This window comes from Protopterus annectens, chromosome 2.part0 (assembly GCF_019279795.1).
Source record: "Protopterus annectens isolate FY-2018-M chromosome 2.part0, PAN1.0, whole genome shotgun sequence".
In the NCBI taxonomy this organism is placed as follows: Eukaryota; Metazoa; Chordata; order Ceratodontiformes; family Protopteridae; genus Protopterus; species Protopterus annectens.
This window is the reverse complement of record NC_056728.1, coordinates 477,373,234-477,391,714: the sequence shown is the minus strand read 5'-3', so window position 1 is coordinate 477,391,714 and position 18,481 is coordinate 477,373,234. Positions and strand designations below refer to the sequence as shown.

General features: G+C 41.2%; 1 protein-coding gene across 1 annotated transcript in view; it reads right to left on the bottom strand.

Annotated features, from left to right (window-relative positions):
- MUS81 (MUS81 structure-specific endonuclease subunit) overlaps positions 1-18,481 on the bottom strand; it is a 597,219-nt gene that overhangs the window by 87,966 nt on the left and 490,772 nt on the right. The window contains exons 12-13 of the mRNA XM_044060324.1: positions 12,622-12,738; positions 12,342-12,437 (exon numbers count right to left, since the gene is read on the bottom strand). Of these exons, the coding sequence (XP_043916259.1) occupies positions 12,342-12,437; positions 12,622-12,738 (213 nt within the window). The remainder of the gene's footprint in view (positions 1-12,341; positions 12,438-12,621; positions 12,739-18,481) is intronic.

Below are 18,481 nucleotides of genomic sequence, written 5' to 3'. Positions count from 1 at the left end.
AACATGGGTTGCAAACTGGCTAAAGGATAGAACCCATAAAGTCAAAATCGCTGGAGCCATGTCAGACTCAAAGCCAGTCACAAGTGGTGTCCCACAGGGCTCTGTCCTGGGACCCCTCTTGTTCGGCATTTATTTCTCAGATGTGAAAGCAAACATGGGAGGGTTGTGGCTGACAAAGTTCGCAGATGACTGCAAACTAGGCGCCATAGTCGATACACCAGCTGACAAATACATCCTACAGAAAGGCCTCACTGAAACGGACAACTGGTGCCGGAGTCATGGCCTTAAACTAAATGCCAAAAATGTATAGTCATCCCCTTTGGGAAAAACAAAGTACCCACAAATTATCACATAGACAGTAACCCACTGAGTACGGAAAAAGTAATCAGAGACCTGGGGACCCAAGTCGATAGTGACCTCTCATTTGACACCCACGTTGCCAAAGTGGTTAGAAAGACTTTCTACCTTGCCCACCTTATCATGAAGGGATTCACATCCAGATCAAAGGAGGTCATTGTACCCCTATACTCCTCCCTTATCAGGCCCATGATTGAGTACAATGGGCCATTTGGTATGTACCTCACCCGGCACTTGCAACAGCTAGAGACCCCAAAAGTACCTCACCAAGAGGATCAAGGGTCTCCAACATATGTCATATGCTGCCAGACTAAAGAAACTCCAGCTCTATTCAGTAGCATACCGCCTACTCAGAGGTGATCTGTGCCTGACGTACAAGGCCATGTCCAATCAGGAATTGATGGACATGCTCCACCTCAAAAAATCCAAATCCATCAGAACCACGAGAGCTAAAGATTTAAACCTCAGCACAAATATGAATAGGACATGCTGGAGGGACAGATTCATAACTCAGAGGCTTCCCATACTCTGGAACAGAATCTCAGTTCATGTTAGGCAGAGCCCCTCACTGACTCTCTTCAAGAGAAATCTTGACGAGTGGATGGGAGATCGTAGGTTTACCCCAGGGGTCTTCTCTGTGTCACTACTAGACAGAGGCACAGTATTCTAAATCTATTCTGTACACTTTTGTACCATTACATGGGGTGGCGAAAGCCACATCACTATGGCTAGGCTTATAAATGCCCCAGGGCAGACAGCCTAGTACTAAACTATGAAACATACTGTGGCTACTGGGTGGACTCATAACATCACACACTGCTGGCACATGAATATAAAAATAAGTAGTACAAAACCCAGTTTTCAAATTGGAATCACTCAAAAAGAGCTAATTATCCTAAATATGTTGGGTTATTTGGCTTGTGAAGAGTTGAATAATAAAAATAATAAAATTAATTCACAAATTGTGTATGAGTAATGCATGAGTACAGAAGCTGAATCACACAAACATCTCAGGCACTGTGGAGAGCCACAACAGAGATATACAACATGACTAAGATACATTTACATGCTTTTGAAGTTTGTCAGGAGAACACTGTTCTAACAATAACTGATGCTCTGTCATTGATGCATGCTCCAAGGGAAGTAACAGTAGCTTTCAGGACTATATTACAGCAGGAAAAGAAACAAACGCAAAGCTTAGGTGTCAAATGGAAGCCAAAACAATGGGTGAAGTTACTGTAAACAAGACAATATTCACATTTGTACTGATTTGGAAAATTTTAATATAGCGATTAAAAGAGATTATTCCCCAATACTTTTCACACAATAAGGGGTATCAAGAAAGCTAAATGCCAAGTTTTTTTAGTGCTAGGTGTTTACTAGGAATTTTGGTGAATACAGCTTGGAGAAGCAAGCTGCGGATTATGTATGTTTTCTACACACTTCCGCGGTGGTGCAGCGGTAGCGTTGTTGCCTCACAGCAAGAGGTTCTCCCGTTTGATTCCCGGCTGGAGCGCGGGGAGTGCCTTTTGTGTGGAGTCTGCATGTCCTCCCCACTTCTACTGTCATTTCATCAGCAACAAGAGCATTCCAAGGAGCAACTGCAAATGTAATTAATGGCTTGCAGGGTACTGTAACCCTAATTAATGATCTATTAATGTGGTATCAGACACAATAAAGGCATGACCAGCTGTCTAGTGCAGACAGCCTAGTTAGAATCTCCATATCCTAACAACACAGATTAGCAACCCACAATAAATACAGTCCACCATTTTTAAATAGACCAAACAAATGTATTCAGAAATAGATAATGCTGTCAGTGGATTTCTGAACAGAGTTTGTTTAGTCAAACTCTCCAGGTATCCTGGACCACTGAAGAAACCATACGGTCATGTGGATACTAACTGAAAAATTATACCATTAAAATGTCTCTTTTCAGTTTGTGCAATAATTAAGCTTGATGTAAACAGTTCATGACATGAACAGTACAGCATTAATGTTAACTTACAATGATCAGGATAAGATACTGCATGCTCCTCTCAAACACACATTTGTATATGCAAATACATTGTGTGTTACATACATACACACACAAACACCCACATATGTTCTGTTGTATGCATCTGTGTGCGCGCGCGCATGTGCGTGCAAATGCTAATAATATCCTGGTTAGATTTCTATGCTGTATACAAACGGTCCAGATAATTGCAACATGGACCTCGTTGAGGTTAGACAATTCTGACTGTCTCATTATGGCTACTGATTAAGCCTCCTACCACAACAGTGAGAGGGATAGTGTAGGACACAATAAAATATATGAAAGGAATGCTGCATGGAGTTAGCCTGGATCCACTGCTCCTGTTTCAGTTATAGCTGATGAAAAACAAAATAAGATCAAGTTCTTTGCTGATGACACAATGACAGTACAGCAGCAGCAGAGGATGAGGGAAGGACTAAGAATGATTTGGAAATGTTAACCAAATCCATAGTGAGGTGACAAATGAAGTTCAGTGCAGACAAATGCAAAGTACTTCATCTGGGTGTCAACAGTTCTGGTAAGTAGTATCAACTGAGTGAGACAGGAACTATTCGCCAAGCAGCAGGAAAAAGATTTGGGGTGTTAAATCATACCTGGAATGGACACCCATGAGAAGTGGTTGCAGCAAACAGAATGATGGGTGTATCATCAGAGGAATAGAGACCAGAAGAGACGTAATACTCCAGTCTCATATGCAAAGCCATGGAAATAATGGATAATGACATAGGAAACCTCAAGACATTGGACCCAACCCAATTTTGTTTCATCAAGAGTCGGTCATACCTACTCAACCTGGTGGAATTCTTTGAGAAGGTCACCAAAGCAACGGATGAGGGCAAAATGGTTCAACTGCTTACCTTAACCTGGCCAAGGCATTTTGCCCCATTCAGGCATTGTTGACAAACTCAAGAGGTTAGGTATAAACCCTTATGTCACCTAGAAGCTAGCCAGCTGGCTCACAGACAGGACACAGGAAGTTAAAATTGGGAGTCCACCTCTACAAAGAGACTAGTCACAAGCAGAGTCCCTCAGGGATCGATCCTGGGACTGCTTCTTTTTGGCATTTACTTTTCTGAAGTCAAGGCCAATGTCAGTGGCCTCTGGCAGGCTAAATTTACAAATAACTGCAAATTAGGAGCTGTCACGGAATCTCGCACTGCCACAAATGTTCTCCAGGAAGGGCTGACAAACAAACATCTGGTGTCAGAGCCATGGACTAAAACTAAATGCCAAGAAAAGCATAATAGCATCCTTTGGGAAGTCATCCACTCCTGTTAACTATCATACTGATAGCACACCAAGAGATTTGGGGACACACAGACAGTAATCTAGCCTTTGACCATCACATGTCTACAGGAGTGAGGAAACCATTCTATACTGTGCAACTTATAAACAAAGGTATGGCATCTAAGTCCAAGGAAGTCATTATTCCCCTATATTCAGCATTCATCAGGCTATCACTGAATACAATGCCCCCTTTGGTATGTTCCTAACTAGGCATATCCAATAATTAGAACAGCCACAGAGGTTCCTTACTAAAAGCTTACAAGGCACTTGTAACATGTCATACGCAGTCAGCCTCAAGGCCCTACCCTTATGTTCTGTCTCCTATGTGCTATTGGAGGGAGATATATGCCTGGCATACAAAGCATTGTCAGACTCAACTCTGATTAACCTCCTGCATAGCCGCAAAACAAAGAGCAACAAAATTACCTGCTCTAATGACTAAAACCTTGCCTGTGATATAAATCGGACCTGTTGGAGAGACAGGTATGTATCCAAGAGATTACTTCTCTGGAACAAGCTCTCCATCCATGTGAAACAGAGCTCCTTCCTAACCCAGTTCAAGTGCAACTTGGACAACTCGATGAGGAAAGTACAGTTTTGTACTTACCATAAATGTAGATGTTCAAGTGTTCATCCTGCTGCAGTCATCACACTTGGGTTATCCTGCCGTCAGGCGGTCCCGCAGTCGGCCTGAGTTCCAAAGTCCTGGTCCGGCGTCTGTTGCTGTTGCTTCTTCCCTGACGTCAGTGCGCCAGGGGTATACAAGAGGCATCCGATGCCATTTTCTTCAGTTTTTCTTGCCCCAGATGTCAGGTGCCCCCAATAGGTAGGCAAAATATATATATATAGCTATATATAAAAATAAAACAATACCTTCAGGCACAAGCAAATACACCACAGAGGTTGTATAGGATAGAGTGGTATAGATAAGTCCAGCTAGTTCAGAGGGGATGGAGGGAGGGTAACCTGGACTGCAGCAGGGTGAACACACGAACATCTACATTTATGGTAGGTACAAAACTGTACTATGTTCATCGTGTTACCCTGCTGCAGTCATCACACTTGGGTTGAATCCCAAAGCTAAGGATGGGTGGTGGAGTTAAGCAGGGCAAGAAGAAGCTAGTAGGCCCTGCAAAACTGCAGTGGCAAAACCAGCTCTAGTCTTAGAATATAGAGGTAAGTGATAGTGTTTGGTGAAGGTGTGCACTGAACTCCCAAGTTGCAGCTTCCAGAAAATCCTTGGTTGGCACTCCCCTGAGAAAGGCTGCTGATGTAGCTGTAGCCCTGGTGGAGTGGGACCTAATGTTATAGCAGGTACTGGTTTCCCATGATGCGTGTAGCAGAAACGTATGCAATGTCCTATCCATTTTGAAATGGTCTGTTTTGAGATCGCCTTTCCTTGTGATCCTGCAGCATAGGCTACAAAGAGCTGGTCAGATTTTCTGAAAGCCTTAGTTTTATCCAAGTACTAACGTAATTGCCTGTGAATGTCCAAAGAGTGCAGGAGTCTTTCTCCTTTGTTCTGGGGATTTGGGAAAAAGGTGGGCAAATGAATGGTTTGGTTTAGGGCCACACTGGATACCACCTTTGGCATAAAGGAAGGGTTAGTTCGTAGAGAGACTCTGTCTTGATGAAAAATGAGGAAAGGCTCCACTGCCATAAGTGCCTGTAGCTCTGAGACTCTTCTAGCTGAAGTTATTGCTAGTAGCAGGGCAGTTTTCCATGAAAGAAATTTTAAATCAGCTGAAAAAGCTGGTTCAAAGGGCGGCAGTGTAAGCTTTTCCAGAACAAAGTTGAGATCCCAAGTAGGTGTTGGTGCTCTCCTGGAAGGACTTATGTTCTTAGCCCCTCTGAGGTACTGTCTTAGTAGTGGATGTGAAAATAAAGGAGGATCCGTGTTGTAATGAGCTGAAATTGCTGAGGCGTGGATCTTAATAGATGAAAAGGAAAGTCCTTTGTGCAACATCTCAGTTAAATATTGTAGAATCTGAGGAATGTTTGGATCAAGGGGATTTTGGCCTTTAGCCTGGTTCCAGGCGCAAAATCTTTTTCATTTGTCTGAATAGGTTTTCCTGGTGCTGGACCTCCTGGCCTCCAGAATGACATCCATAACAGCTTTGGATAGAGGTGTTGGCTGGTTGTTTAGGTAATTTGCCATGCAGCCAGGTTTAAAGTCTTGAGCTGGCTGTGTAGAATCTGATTGTCTCGCTGGGTGAGCAGGTGAGGAATTTGTGGTAAAATACATGGTGGGCCGTGGGCCATGTTCCTTAGAATTGGATACCAGTGCTGGCGTGGCCAGTCTGGTGCAATGAGTATCATTTGTGGCCTCTCTAATCTGACTTTCAGCAGTACCTTTGCTAGAAGAGGCAGTGGAGGAAAGGCATACACTGTTAATGTTTTCCAACTGAATGAGAGGGCGTCCACTTTCCAAGATTGTGGATGGAATGTCCTTGTGCAAAATTTTTGGAGTTGGTAGTTTTGGGGGTTGGCAAACAGATCTATGTCTGGGCGTCCCCATTTTTGAGTTATCATTGCAAATACTTGTGGATCTAGTTTCCACTCGTGGGGATCCATGATGTTTCTGCTTAGGTCGTCTGCCAATGTGTTTTTCTTTCCTGGCAGGAATTGTGCTTGTAATTGAACCTGGTAAGACAGTGCTGTGTTCCACAAGGTCATTGCTTGCCTGCATAGAGGATAAATGTGTGCCCTCTTGCTTGTTTATGTACCACATTACTGTGGTATTGTCCGTCTTTATTATTAGTTGTCCTGGGTGTAAGAGGTCCTTGAAAGCTGTTAGGGCATTCTGTACTGCTAGCATTTCCTTTTGATTGATATGCAGATGCCTTTGATCTGTAGTCCATTTGCCCTGAATGCACTGTCCTGCCATGTGTACTCCCCAAGTATAGTCCAATGCATCTGTTGTCATAGTTTGCCTGGCTGTTGGTAAAGTGAAAGGCTGACCCTTGTTGAGGTGACATGCCTGTGCCCACCACAGAAACTCCTGTTGAAGGCAGGGAATGAGTGGTATCATTATTTCCAAGCTGTGGCTGTGCTGAGTCCATACGCTTTTCAGGTACCATTGTAATTTCCTCATATGCAGTTTTGCAAATGGTATTAGCAGTATGCAAGATGCCATGAATCCCAAGGCCTGCAGAATTTTTCTTGCAGGGAGTTGGGTCTTTGTTGCCATTATTTTGAAGTATTGAGTCAGCTGTTGTTGCTTGTCTGGCATAAGATAAGCCATCTGGGCCGTTGTATTCAAGCTGGCACCCAGGAATATTATGTTTTGTGAGGGCACTAGTTTTGATTTCTTTTTGTTTACTGTGTACCCTAGGCAACTTAGGTGTTTGACAAATGCCAGATGCTTTAATAGAATGTCCTTGCTTTCTGCTTGAATAAGGCAGTCGTCCAGGTATGGGTATATTTGAATTCCTCTTTGTCTGCAGTATGCAATTACTGGTGCCAGGCATTTTGTGAAGACCCTGGGCGCAGTAGATAAGCCAAAGGGCAGTGCAGAGAATTGATAATGGGTTGAACCTGCAATGAAGCGGAGGTATCTTCTGCAATTTTGTCTGATAGGGACGTGCAGGTATGCCTCCTTGAGATCCAATGTTACTAGCCAAGCATTCTTGCCCAACATGGGAAGCTGCTGCTGTAGTGTTAGCATCTTGAATTTTGGTACTTGTAGATAGGTGTTCAGAATTGAAAGATCCAGAATGGGTCTCCATACTTTGTCTTTTCTTAGGACTAGAAAGAGTCTTGAGTAAAATCCTTGTCCTTGCTCCTGTATAGGTACCTCTTGAATGGCTCTCATGTCCATGAGAGCTGTAATTTGTTTTTGTGCCTCTGCCCTTTAATTTGGTGGCAGGTTTGGCATTCCTTTTATCCTTGGCAAGGTAAGAAAGTGGAATCTGTATCTTTGTGAGACAATGTTTAGGACCCATTTGTCTTTTGTGATGATGTGCCAGTTGTCTGCAAAAAGTGCTAATTTTCCTCCCAAGGGAGCTGCCAAGAGAGATTTGCTTGGTAGTTTGAGGACTGAGTCATTGTGTTTGTCTTCTGCTAGCTTGGGGCCTGTCTTCTCCTCCTTTCTGGGTAGCAGTACCACATTGGCTAGGTTTGTAAGGGCCTTGTGACTGACCTCTGCCCCTTGGGTGTCTGTATTTACCCCTCTGTGATCTGTCAAAAGCTGGAAAGGACCAGTTTTTTGTTGGCCAATTTCTGCTGAAACGAGGGGGTTGTACCTGTAAAAAATCCTTGACTGTCTGCATAGACTTTGCCTTATCCTCCATTTTCTTTAAAACCTCTTCTGCTTTGACACCAAATACATCCTGCTGTAAAGGTGCATCCAATAATTTTGCTTTAACATGATCAGGTAGGGTTTGTTCTTTTAACCAAGTATGTCTACGTATGACAGACCCAGTAACAGCTGCTCTACAGGAAGCTTCCAATGAATCAAATCCACATTGTAAAGTATGTTTGCCCACCTGTTCAGCTGCATGCAACAGATCCTGCATTTCCTTGAATTCAGACTGTTCAGAATGTGTGCTCATTTTTTGTTTTAATTGAGACATTAGGAATTGCTGATATTTCAGCATGTGTAACTGACAATTTAAAGCTCTCATAGTCAGAGTAGCTGAGGTGTATATCATCTTTCCCCATCTATCTAGGGCTCTGGAATCCCTTTCAGAGGGCACAGAAGTTTTAGCCATAGAAGCTTTAGCCCCTTTGGGACCCTGGGAAATAGTTTCTGGGTCGGCCACAGGGTTTTTATAAAGGAATTTGTGAGAGTCAGGTACTCTGTAGTACCTGTCTGGTTTGGCTGGAGCAGGAGGTAGAGAGCCTAGATTTAGACTAGACTCCAAGTAAACATCATCCACAATGTCTAAAACTGGAAGGATAGCAAGTGGTCTGTGCTGGGGTAGTAAAAGGAACTCTCGGAGCCTTTTCTTAGAATCAGAGTAGTCCTGGCCTTCCCAGTGGAAATGTTTCCTCATGGTATGTAAAGTTTCCCCAAAGGAGTAGTCTTCAGGGGGAGATGCTGAGGGAATAGAGTCTTCAGCATCAGAGTCTTCATAAGGGGGAAAAGTGTAATCCTGTTCCTCAGAAGAATCTGAGGAAATAGAAACCTGGTCAGAGGAAGCATAATCCTCCTCTTGTCTTGGTCTTTTATCTGGAGGGGGATGGGAACCCCTGATTAGGGTAATCAAATCTTCAGCCATCTTAAGCATCTGTTTCTTAGGCATGGGGCCTTGAACTGTAGACTGATGTACAGCCTTTTTTGGTTTTAATGGAGTTTTAAGCTTAGCATAAGATTTAATGGTGAGTGTAGTCGGTCTGAAGACACCTTCTGCAACCGAAAGTGTTTCTACTGCACCGGGATCTCCTTCTGCTCCGGTGTCGGAAGGGCCTAATGAAGATGGCTGCGACGGCCTAGTACACTCCACTTGAGAATCCGCAGCTGTTTGGGGTTCCAATTCTGCGGTCGTCAGGGGCTGCGTAGGCGCCTCACTGAAAACCGGACAACCGGCGACAGGCCCAGCAGAGGCCTCGGAGTCTGGCTTGTTCCTAGGCTGCCTGTCCTTATCCTTGCGTTTTTTTATGCATGTCGGTCGTCGGCTGCTCCGACGGCATGATATAATTAAATTTCCTACCAAAGTAATGTCATGCGAAGTCAAAACGGCATTTGAGAGTTCGTTTATTAAACCTAGCACAAAACCAACAACCTGTGACGTCGTGGTCTGGGCCTAGGCAAGGAATACAATAAGATTGGAAGTCCTTATGAGGTATTTGCTTCTCACAAGAAATGCAATTGTTAACTTTTTCTGACATCGGACTGAGACAAGAAAAGGTTCCCCAACGTGGTACTTAGCTTTATTGAAGTCTTCGGACTGAAATTCGATTCGAAAATCTCAGGTGTCGGCCGACCGGCAATTGCGAACTGCTTCTGCTTTGGGCACCGCGCGGCAAGAAAGACTGAAGAAAATGGCGTCAAATGCCTCTTGTATACCCCTGGCGCACTGACGTCAGGGAAGTAGCGAAAGCAACTGACACCGGACCAAGACTTTGGAACTCAGGCCGACTGCGGGACCGCCTGATGGCAGGATAACCCAAGTGTGATGACTGCAGCAGGGTAACACGAACATCAGGAAATTCATCCCTGGTTTGGAACCCATGTCTCTAATGGACACAGGCAGCATGTAAATGGATCATCTCCCACGCCCATGCTTGTAAATGTTTCACCTTCCAAGCCCCTGTTTACACTTAACAAGGGTATCAGAACTTGTCAGAGATTTGAGATGCATGGCTAGGTTTAAAAAGGTCATTGTAGTGGTTAGCCTAGTAAACAGCTATGAACCTAGGTGACAGGTTATACCTTGAGTAGTGCATAAAGTTCAGGAGCCAAAGCAAGAAAACAGAAGCCAGGTTGGTTACAAAAGACCAAAGGAAAACCACCAGAAAAGTGTGTGGGATAGAGAGAAAAGGATATGTGTAGCAGACTACAGGAGAAGGAGCTCTTCTAATTACAGACCAGAAGAAATGAGGGGGAAACAAGATATAAGTGTACAGGATCACATCAGGAATATGTGAAAAGGTCATGAACAGGGTGGGAGGGGACACATGCAGCAGACTACAGCTATTAATGACTTCCTGGATCTTTGACAGTATTTACTCAAACATAGGGATAAGGACACATGGACTAGACTATCAGAATGCATGAGGGATGGAATTCAAAAGGCATTCAAGAGGGCACAGAAGCAAATAAAGACAAAAGGTGAAAGCAGAAGCAGAATGCAAATTGCATTTAAAAGGCAGACTAAAAAGAAGCCCAAACTAGCTGAACTACTCACAAAATTACAAAAAATCTAACATATACAGGACCACCAAGGATGAATTTAATTAGCTCTTTTGTCTTTATTAAAGGACTTCAGAACAGAAAAGGCAAAGCGAGCGCCAATTAAATACACATGCCAAACCCCTTCCCAATTTTTGTCGAACTATCAAAACTTTCATTTAACAGTCTTCAACTTTAAAATGCATTTAACACTCAGAGCTTCACTTAACCTGGAAGGTAGGAATGGCATTTAATTTTACCTGCCAAAATAGTTCCTTCTTTTCAAGTAAAAAAATAATGTCTCCTCCTATTAAATAATCAGATACTGAATCCATTACAAAATGTTAACATCCTAAAATTTAAACATCTGACAGCATGACTATACAAAGAACTGTAATCCAATTTTTAATAGCACTGACATTTTTTCTAATCAAGGATTTCCTAACAGTTTTTCTAACATGAAATGTATCATAGGTGACACATGAATCCAAGCAGACTGCTCTCTTGGAATTACAGGTAAAACTGCCATTGTAGCAACTCTGTCCAGACCTGTTGCAAGAACATATTTGCTAGTATTAATAAACCTGCATGGCTTACAGAACCCACAATAAAGTACCAAATTCCTTATTTGTAGTCTTAGCTGTGACTACACTACACTTGTCAAATCTGTTAAATTACTATCCTTAACTGTAAAAATAGGGCCCTCACCAAAAGGCTTAATCAACTCAAGATTCCATTATACATGCTTCCAATTTCCTCAACTTTTATACAGAGTGTATCAATTCTATACCTAACCAGACAAGCCAAAGCATCCCTTTCATTCCTCTTAAATTCATTAACAGTTTGATTATTCTCAATTTTGAATATAGGTAGAGACTGCAGCTCCTTTTGGTGTACCACTTAATCTACTTTAATCACAGGAATAAAATTTGTGTCATGACCTCTGTTGTGAAACATAAGTTTCAAAAAATGAATTGCTGTTTAAAATATTGTTAGAATTAGCTAATCTTTAACTTCTTAAACATGTTTTAGATGTCCGCCATAACCATGCAAATAAATATTCGCAAGCTGTGGTACTCTGGAAATCCCTGATGAGAATTCACACTTTATATCATCCACCTCCATAATCATGTCTAAAAATGTATTTTACTCTGTCCCAACTTAAAGTAATGCCTAAATCACCAGTTATAGATCTGAGACATCTAGCTATATACTACAGCAAACACAGAAGAGTAATCAGGTCAGCCAATCAAACAAGAGAGAATGGACATAGCTCTGAAGCCTGATGCCCTACAGTGCTTAGAGTGCAGAATGATCTAGCAAAGATGCAAGCATCTGCAAAACAGAGGTCAGGAAGGACTTGGCAAGGGCAGAGGCAGAAAAAGTGATGGTGCGGAAGAAACTGACACACAAAGAAATTCACATAAACAATTATAAAGAGCATGTCATGGAAAGGAACACAGTGGTGAGCCTTAAAAAATGCAACACAAAAGTTAAGGACTTTCATTAAGTGTAGCATTCCACTTTCCACATACCCTCCCACCTTGTTTTACCCAAAGGCAAAGAGGTAACAGATAACCATGCTTTATGGCCTGTAAGCTTACTTAGGCCATCGACATTACTAAACAGACATCTTGGCACTCCATTAATGGATATCAGTATACTTTGAGGTAAAATGTCTAACAAAACACCTAAAAAGGAAATTCTAAATGCCTGCTGCTACAGGAATTGTTCTTCCTGCATATATAAACGTTTTGGTAATTGATAGAGTTTTATACCATTTAAATTATACTTAACACATCAGTGCTTACATTTATAACATACCAGATAAAGACTCTGCAGGTATCTTGTCATGATGGTGAGATAAGCTGCTGACTCTCTGACATCTTTTGTCCTTTTGATGAAAAACCCATCCACAACCTGAGAAAGGAAGGACAAAAAAAGTGTCAGAGTTCAAAAAAAACATCTTCATGTTTGAGAAGTTAGAAATAATAAAGTAAAAGACACTTTCCTACAGTCCTTCACTATCTAACAAGTTTGTGTTTATAGCTAGGAAGCACAGTACCCAAGTATAGCACATCCCATTATGGACTTCAGTGCTTACCTGAGTATTTACTATTGCTTGCTGCAGGGTGCTCTCAGGGATGCTCAGGTGTTGTACAGCACCATGATCTTCTATTAGGTAGACTGGCTTTTTAAGTCCGCATCTTTTGAGTCGAAACTACAACAAAAACAAATCAGTGGACAAAAGATGAACGATTCTGAAAGCAAAACAAGTGCAACATCTTAAATATTTAACAAATTTAAAACGGTTATTTGTATTTTTTTTTGCTCTGGTGAAGCTATATACCTTATTCAAATTATTTACATAAACATTATGGCAGTTTACCTCAACAAGAGAAGAACACTGATATCTGCTTCTACTGCTGCAAAAAGAAAATCTCTGAATTGGATGACTATCTAAAAGCTGACAAAAGAATAAACAGAGGCTAGCTTACTGGCACAGGGGCACGGTGTCTGCCTCTAACATGAACTTAAGTAGTGATTCAAATGCATCCACTTGGAGGGAACAGGTCAGCTCTCCTTTCTTAAAGGGAGAGCGTAGAATAATTGCATAGTCTTGGGCATCAAGACTCTGTAACAACACATGACTGCACCATTTGATCTGTAGGGGATGGGATACGCACACATAATGCAAGCCTCCCCAAAAATAACACTGTAAATGTCACCTGGGAATAAGAATACTTTTAAGTTTCAGTGTCCAGCATGTGAATAGTTCCACAAACAGGCTGTAGAGTCTTAGTCTTCCACTGGTTCCTGAAAGCATATTCAGATAAATAGTTCTTTACTAATCAGAAGAACTAACCTGTGGGTAAAAAAATGACTAGTACAGGCTAGGGAACAAAGATCAATGGGCAACTCTACAGAAAACATGTTGAGCAATAGTGCATGGATACATAAAACAGGATGTCCATCTCTGTATATCACAAAGAACAGATACAAAACCATTTACTGAAACAGAAAGATTCTACTTTCCATGCAGCAATACACAAAATGTCTATTACCAGCCATCAGTACTCGGGATACCTCAAACTTAAGAATCTTGTTATACGTGCACAAACATACTCGCAGATATAAATATATATACACATACATCTTACATATACACACACGGGTCTCTGTCATTTAGCTAAAAATCCATTTCGCCGAAAATTTCTGACATAGGGTCCAAATTGCAGAAAATCCATTTCGCCGAAAATAGTACTGACATTGTATATGCCCTTTTCTTCCCACTGTAGTGCGATCTCTGAGTGAGAATATTAATGTGGGGGGCACAGCCCCCCACCTACTCAGGTTATAAACTAGTTACTTACCCTTTTCATAGGGAATGGACAATATAAAACAATACTAGACAACAGTACACTGTACTGGGTGGGGGGGCTGTGCCCCCCACACCCCCCCTACTTTAATATTCTCACTCCGAGATTGCATTACAGTGGGGGAAAAGGACATTTACACTGTCAGTACTATTTTTGGCAAAATGGATTTTCGATTTGGACCCTACGTCAGAAATTTTCGGCGAAATTACACTGATCCATACACACACACACACACACACACACACACACACACACACACACACACACACACACACACACACACATATGTATAAACAAAACAGTGCTGTTATTCCTGTAAAAAAAAAAAAATCCTCTAAAAACATCTTTCCAGGAAGGGCAAACTTCAGTACAATATCACAAAGCCCAGAAAGAGAACCATCTGACAGCAAACATCAAAAAACCTCACTTAGCAGAAGCAGACTGTCAAACACAGAAATGCCTCAAAACATAAACTAGTAAATCACTAAACGATACCAAACACCTGAAACAATGCATATACAAATTAAAAACATAACTAAATCCACATACAAATTAAAAGAAAAAAACATGAAATGGAAACAGAATTATAGCAATTCCAAACACATTTTATATAGTAAGCAAAACTCAAATGTATGTATATTATCTGTTAAGGAACAGTACAGGGCTTCCAAAAATGTAAAAGTAAAAAAGAACTCTACAAACAGGACTTGAAGCACCGCATGCAGGGACAGGAAGAAAATAAAGTAAAACGCTAAAAAAATAAAAAGAACTGAAGTAAAAACATTAAAGTATAGATGCTAAAGTCAGACTTTCAAGATGGCTGCACAGTGATTAACGGCTTAGCTTCAGCTCTCCCAGTGTGAAAGACAGAAACTGAGAAACAGCTGCCAGTGACATTGTCAGCTTGAGTAAAATTCAGTTACTGGCTATTAAGTGCACTGCCTGGGTACCTGCAAAAAAGAAATTAAGGGAGCCTGAAAGAAAGTCAACTAGTAAAGGTGAACAGAAAACACAGACTGAGAAGAATCCTGCAACTGTTCAACAAAAAGCAGTTCAAGTGCCAGCTTTGGTGCAAGGCAGGGCGTCCAGTAATCTAGAGGAAAAAATAATTTAAATGTGCTCATAGCTGACTAAAATAAACAAAACACTGAATGACTATCAACTCAAATAGCAAAAAAGCAGGAAAAATGGGAGAAGTTTAAAAAGATGTACAGAAGAGTTGAGAAAACTGCAAAAATTAGAGGTCAAGATGAAGAAAAGGTCTGCTGAGTAGGAGACTGCTCAAGAAAAGTGGTTTCAAAAATGGTAGAATTAAAGGACAGAGTACATAGGGAAAATCTGAGATCTTCCACTATACTAGAGAAACAAGAAGGATCAGACTATATTAATTTTATGAAGGCACAAACAAGCAACTTAACTGGTATTTCAGAACAGGAACTGTTAATTGAAAGGACACACTGAGCATATGCTCAAAATATGGCTGTGAGAAAACAGCCAAGACCTTTATTAGTAAAGATGCAAACCTACCAGCAGAAATAGTTGGTCCTGACAAAACTGTGGCAAAAGGGCAATGAATTCAAAGTTGGAAACAGTGGTATATTTGTGGAAAATGATTATGCATGGTACACTAGGCAGAAGAGAAACAAATTTATCCCAGAACGTCAAGAGGCAGGTGTGAGATTCAAGCTGCTGTATCCAGCTATTTTTTTCCTAGAGGATCAATGTCATTTTTGATGTAGAACAAGCTAAGCAAGAAATGCAAAAGCTAGTCAAAAAAAAAAAACAAAACAAAAAAAAAATTAGTCATCAAGCAGAAGAAGAATCTGCTTCTTATTCTTCTGATGATAAAGCACATGGAGACACTTTGGCAGTGAAACCTTTTCCACTGTTCTAAAGGAAAATGCTTGACAGAAAGACAAAAGCACAGGAGTTGACCAGAAGGACCATGGAAATGAACCAGAATCTGGAGTTGTGAGATGGAGATGAACTGGAAGAAAACCTTCTTGCAAGGAACTAAAAAGCATTTGCCTCACTTCATGTCATTTATGTTTAGAAGGACTCAAAGTGGAAGAAACATGAAGGAAAAAATGACTATGTAAAAATTTGTTTTCTGTTCTTGACAGTATTTTAGCCTTTTTTTCCCATCCTCTTCTCTTTTTTTCTTCTTGTTTAGTATTAAGAAATGTAGGCATTACAGTGCAAAAAGAAAGCTGGGCAAAAGCATGTTTTAGTTAATAGCCTGTAAACTTGAGTTAGGTACTTGCCATATCGTTAGATCCTGGTTGTCTGAGTTTCATCAAATTCAAACGTATGGATTTGTTGGATAAAACTGGATCCGACATTGACGCGGACTTTGAAGCTTCATGTGATACACATCTCTGACTCATCCTCTACCTACAATTTCCTAGGCTCTAACATATTAAATCTGCCCTCCCTATTCTGTAATATACGAGAACATACTGCCTAAAACAACCAGTCTTAAAAAAATAACCTCTTAATTTATATAGTCCTAAATTGTTGAGGAATAGCAGGTACAGTCCCATGACTGTACACAGACTGGGAATAAAATCCATTCAATTATTTCAAAGCCATCAATGACAATTTGGAAGAGGGTAGGAGAGAGGGAGAGGGTTTGAACTGGATGAAATTCATACAAAATGGATTAAACGTTATGTTAAGTACATAACTTTCCTATCCTGTCTACTTTCGTCCATTTCGAAAGTATGGGACATAATCCAAAGCTGTCAAACTGGGTGATATCAAGGAAGGATATTCCTGAGTATGGTGGAATCAAAGGAGAAACGATCTGGACTGAGTATCCAGCATACAGTGAAACACAAAGGTGTGTAACGTAGCCCAAGTGGCCACAGCACAGATGTCATCAATGGATAAACTTCTGTTAAATGCTGCTGAAGCGGAAACTGCTCTGGCTGAACGTACTTTTGGTTTACCCAGTAAGGGTAAATTCTTATTATAGACAAAGGAGATGCAATCTGAAAGTCATTTAGATAAAGTCACCTTAGTAACTGCCTTCCCAAACTTTGATTTAGAAAATGAAATGAACAATTCATGGTCTTTTCTAAGCTCTTTTGTCCTTTGGATATAGAATCTTAACTGTTTGTGTACATCTAACATATGTAGCAAATGTTGTCCTTTGAGTACCTTGGAAAAAATACAAGCAAGTTTATAGACTGATTTAAATTAACTTCTCACACCATCTTAGGAATAAAGGACACATTCTTGTGAAGCAATAAATACGGTGGCCTACATGAAAGTGGCTGTAACTCTGATATTCATCAGGCTGATGTCACTGCTACTAAGAAAATTGTTTCCAAGAAAGGAATTTTATGGGGCCTGAGTCAGGGCTTTGTAGCATAATGGTGATGTCCCAAGGAGGAGATGACTGTCTAATGGGGTGGGGATCTTCGAAAGAATTTTGAAATTTTCACTGAAGCTATTGGAATGTCATTGTGTCCAATATGGAAATTACAAATTGCAGTCAACTGTACTTGATGGCAGCAAAGCTGGAACCCTTAAGAAAGCAGATAAAAAGTCTAGTTTGGATGGAACTGGTGCTGAAAATGGATCAAGGTCTTTGAATAGGCCCAAACTGAGAATCTCTTCCATTTGTAGTGATACATTTCCTAGTTGACTGTTTTAGAGGCAGAAAGAATATTGACTATTGCAGGAGAAATACTGCCATCTCTGGCTGTGGTTAAAATTGGAGGAACCACGAGGTTAACTTCATGGACTTCTGGTCTGGAGGAGGCAATCCAGATGGATGAGACAGTAAGTTTGGATAATGATCAAACATCCATGGAGGATGTACAGTAGAGGCCATAGGTAGGAGAATAATGTCTGTATGGGCTAAAGGGGGCAATGATGATCACCCTGGCCATGAACTACCTTGCTTTCTGACTGTCCCTGTGGACGGATTAAAGCAAAATACCTGCTGCAGAACGGAACATCAAATGAGGAGAAAAATCAAGATCTTGTAACTCTGAAACCCTCCTCATGGCCACCAAAAACAAGGTCTTCCAAGACAAGAGCATCAAGTTGGAAGTAGCTGAAGGTGCAAACAAAGGGCCTGCAAAACAAATGGCAAATCCCAAGGAAGGACCAGATCCCAAATTGTGGAATGTAACAGAAAGGTACCTTTGAGAAAAGTCTTGGAAATCTTGAGGGAAGCCAGAGGAAGATTGTCCTTGCCAATCTCCATATTACAGATGGCTGCCAACTGCGTCTTAACTGTTGAAAAACTCGAACCGGAAACAGCTCAGCAAGAAAATCCAAATGGATTCTAAAACAGCAGAAAAATAACTGAGCCCAAGAGATGCTGCCCAAATCACAAAATATCTCCATCTACTGAAATAAACTTTTCTAGCTGAATTTTTTTGAGAAGATGACAAAATGCGGATAAGTGGTGACATCCTGAGATTTCTGGCCATCAAGGGAAATTGAGAAACCAGTTAACTTGAGGGACTGAAGGCTGGGGGGATCCAAACCTGCTGCATGAGAAATGAGATCCAGAATGGGATCCAGTACTCAAAGGAGTACTTCAGAAGACGCCAAACAAATAGAGAA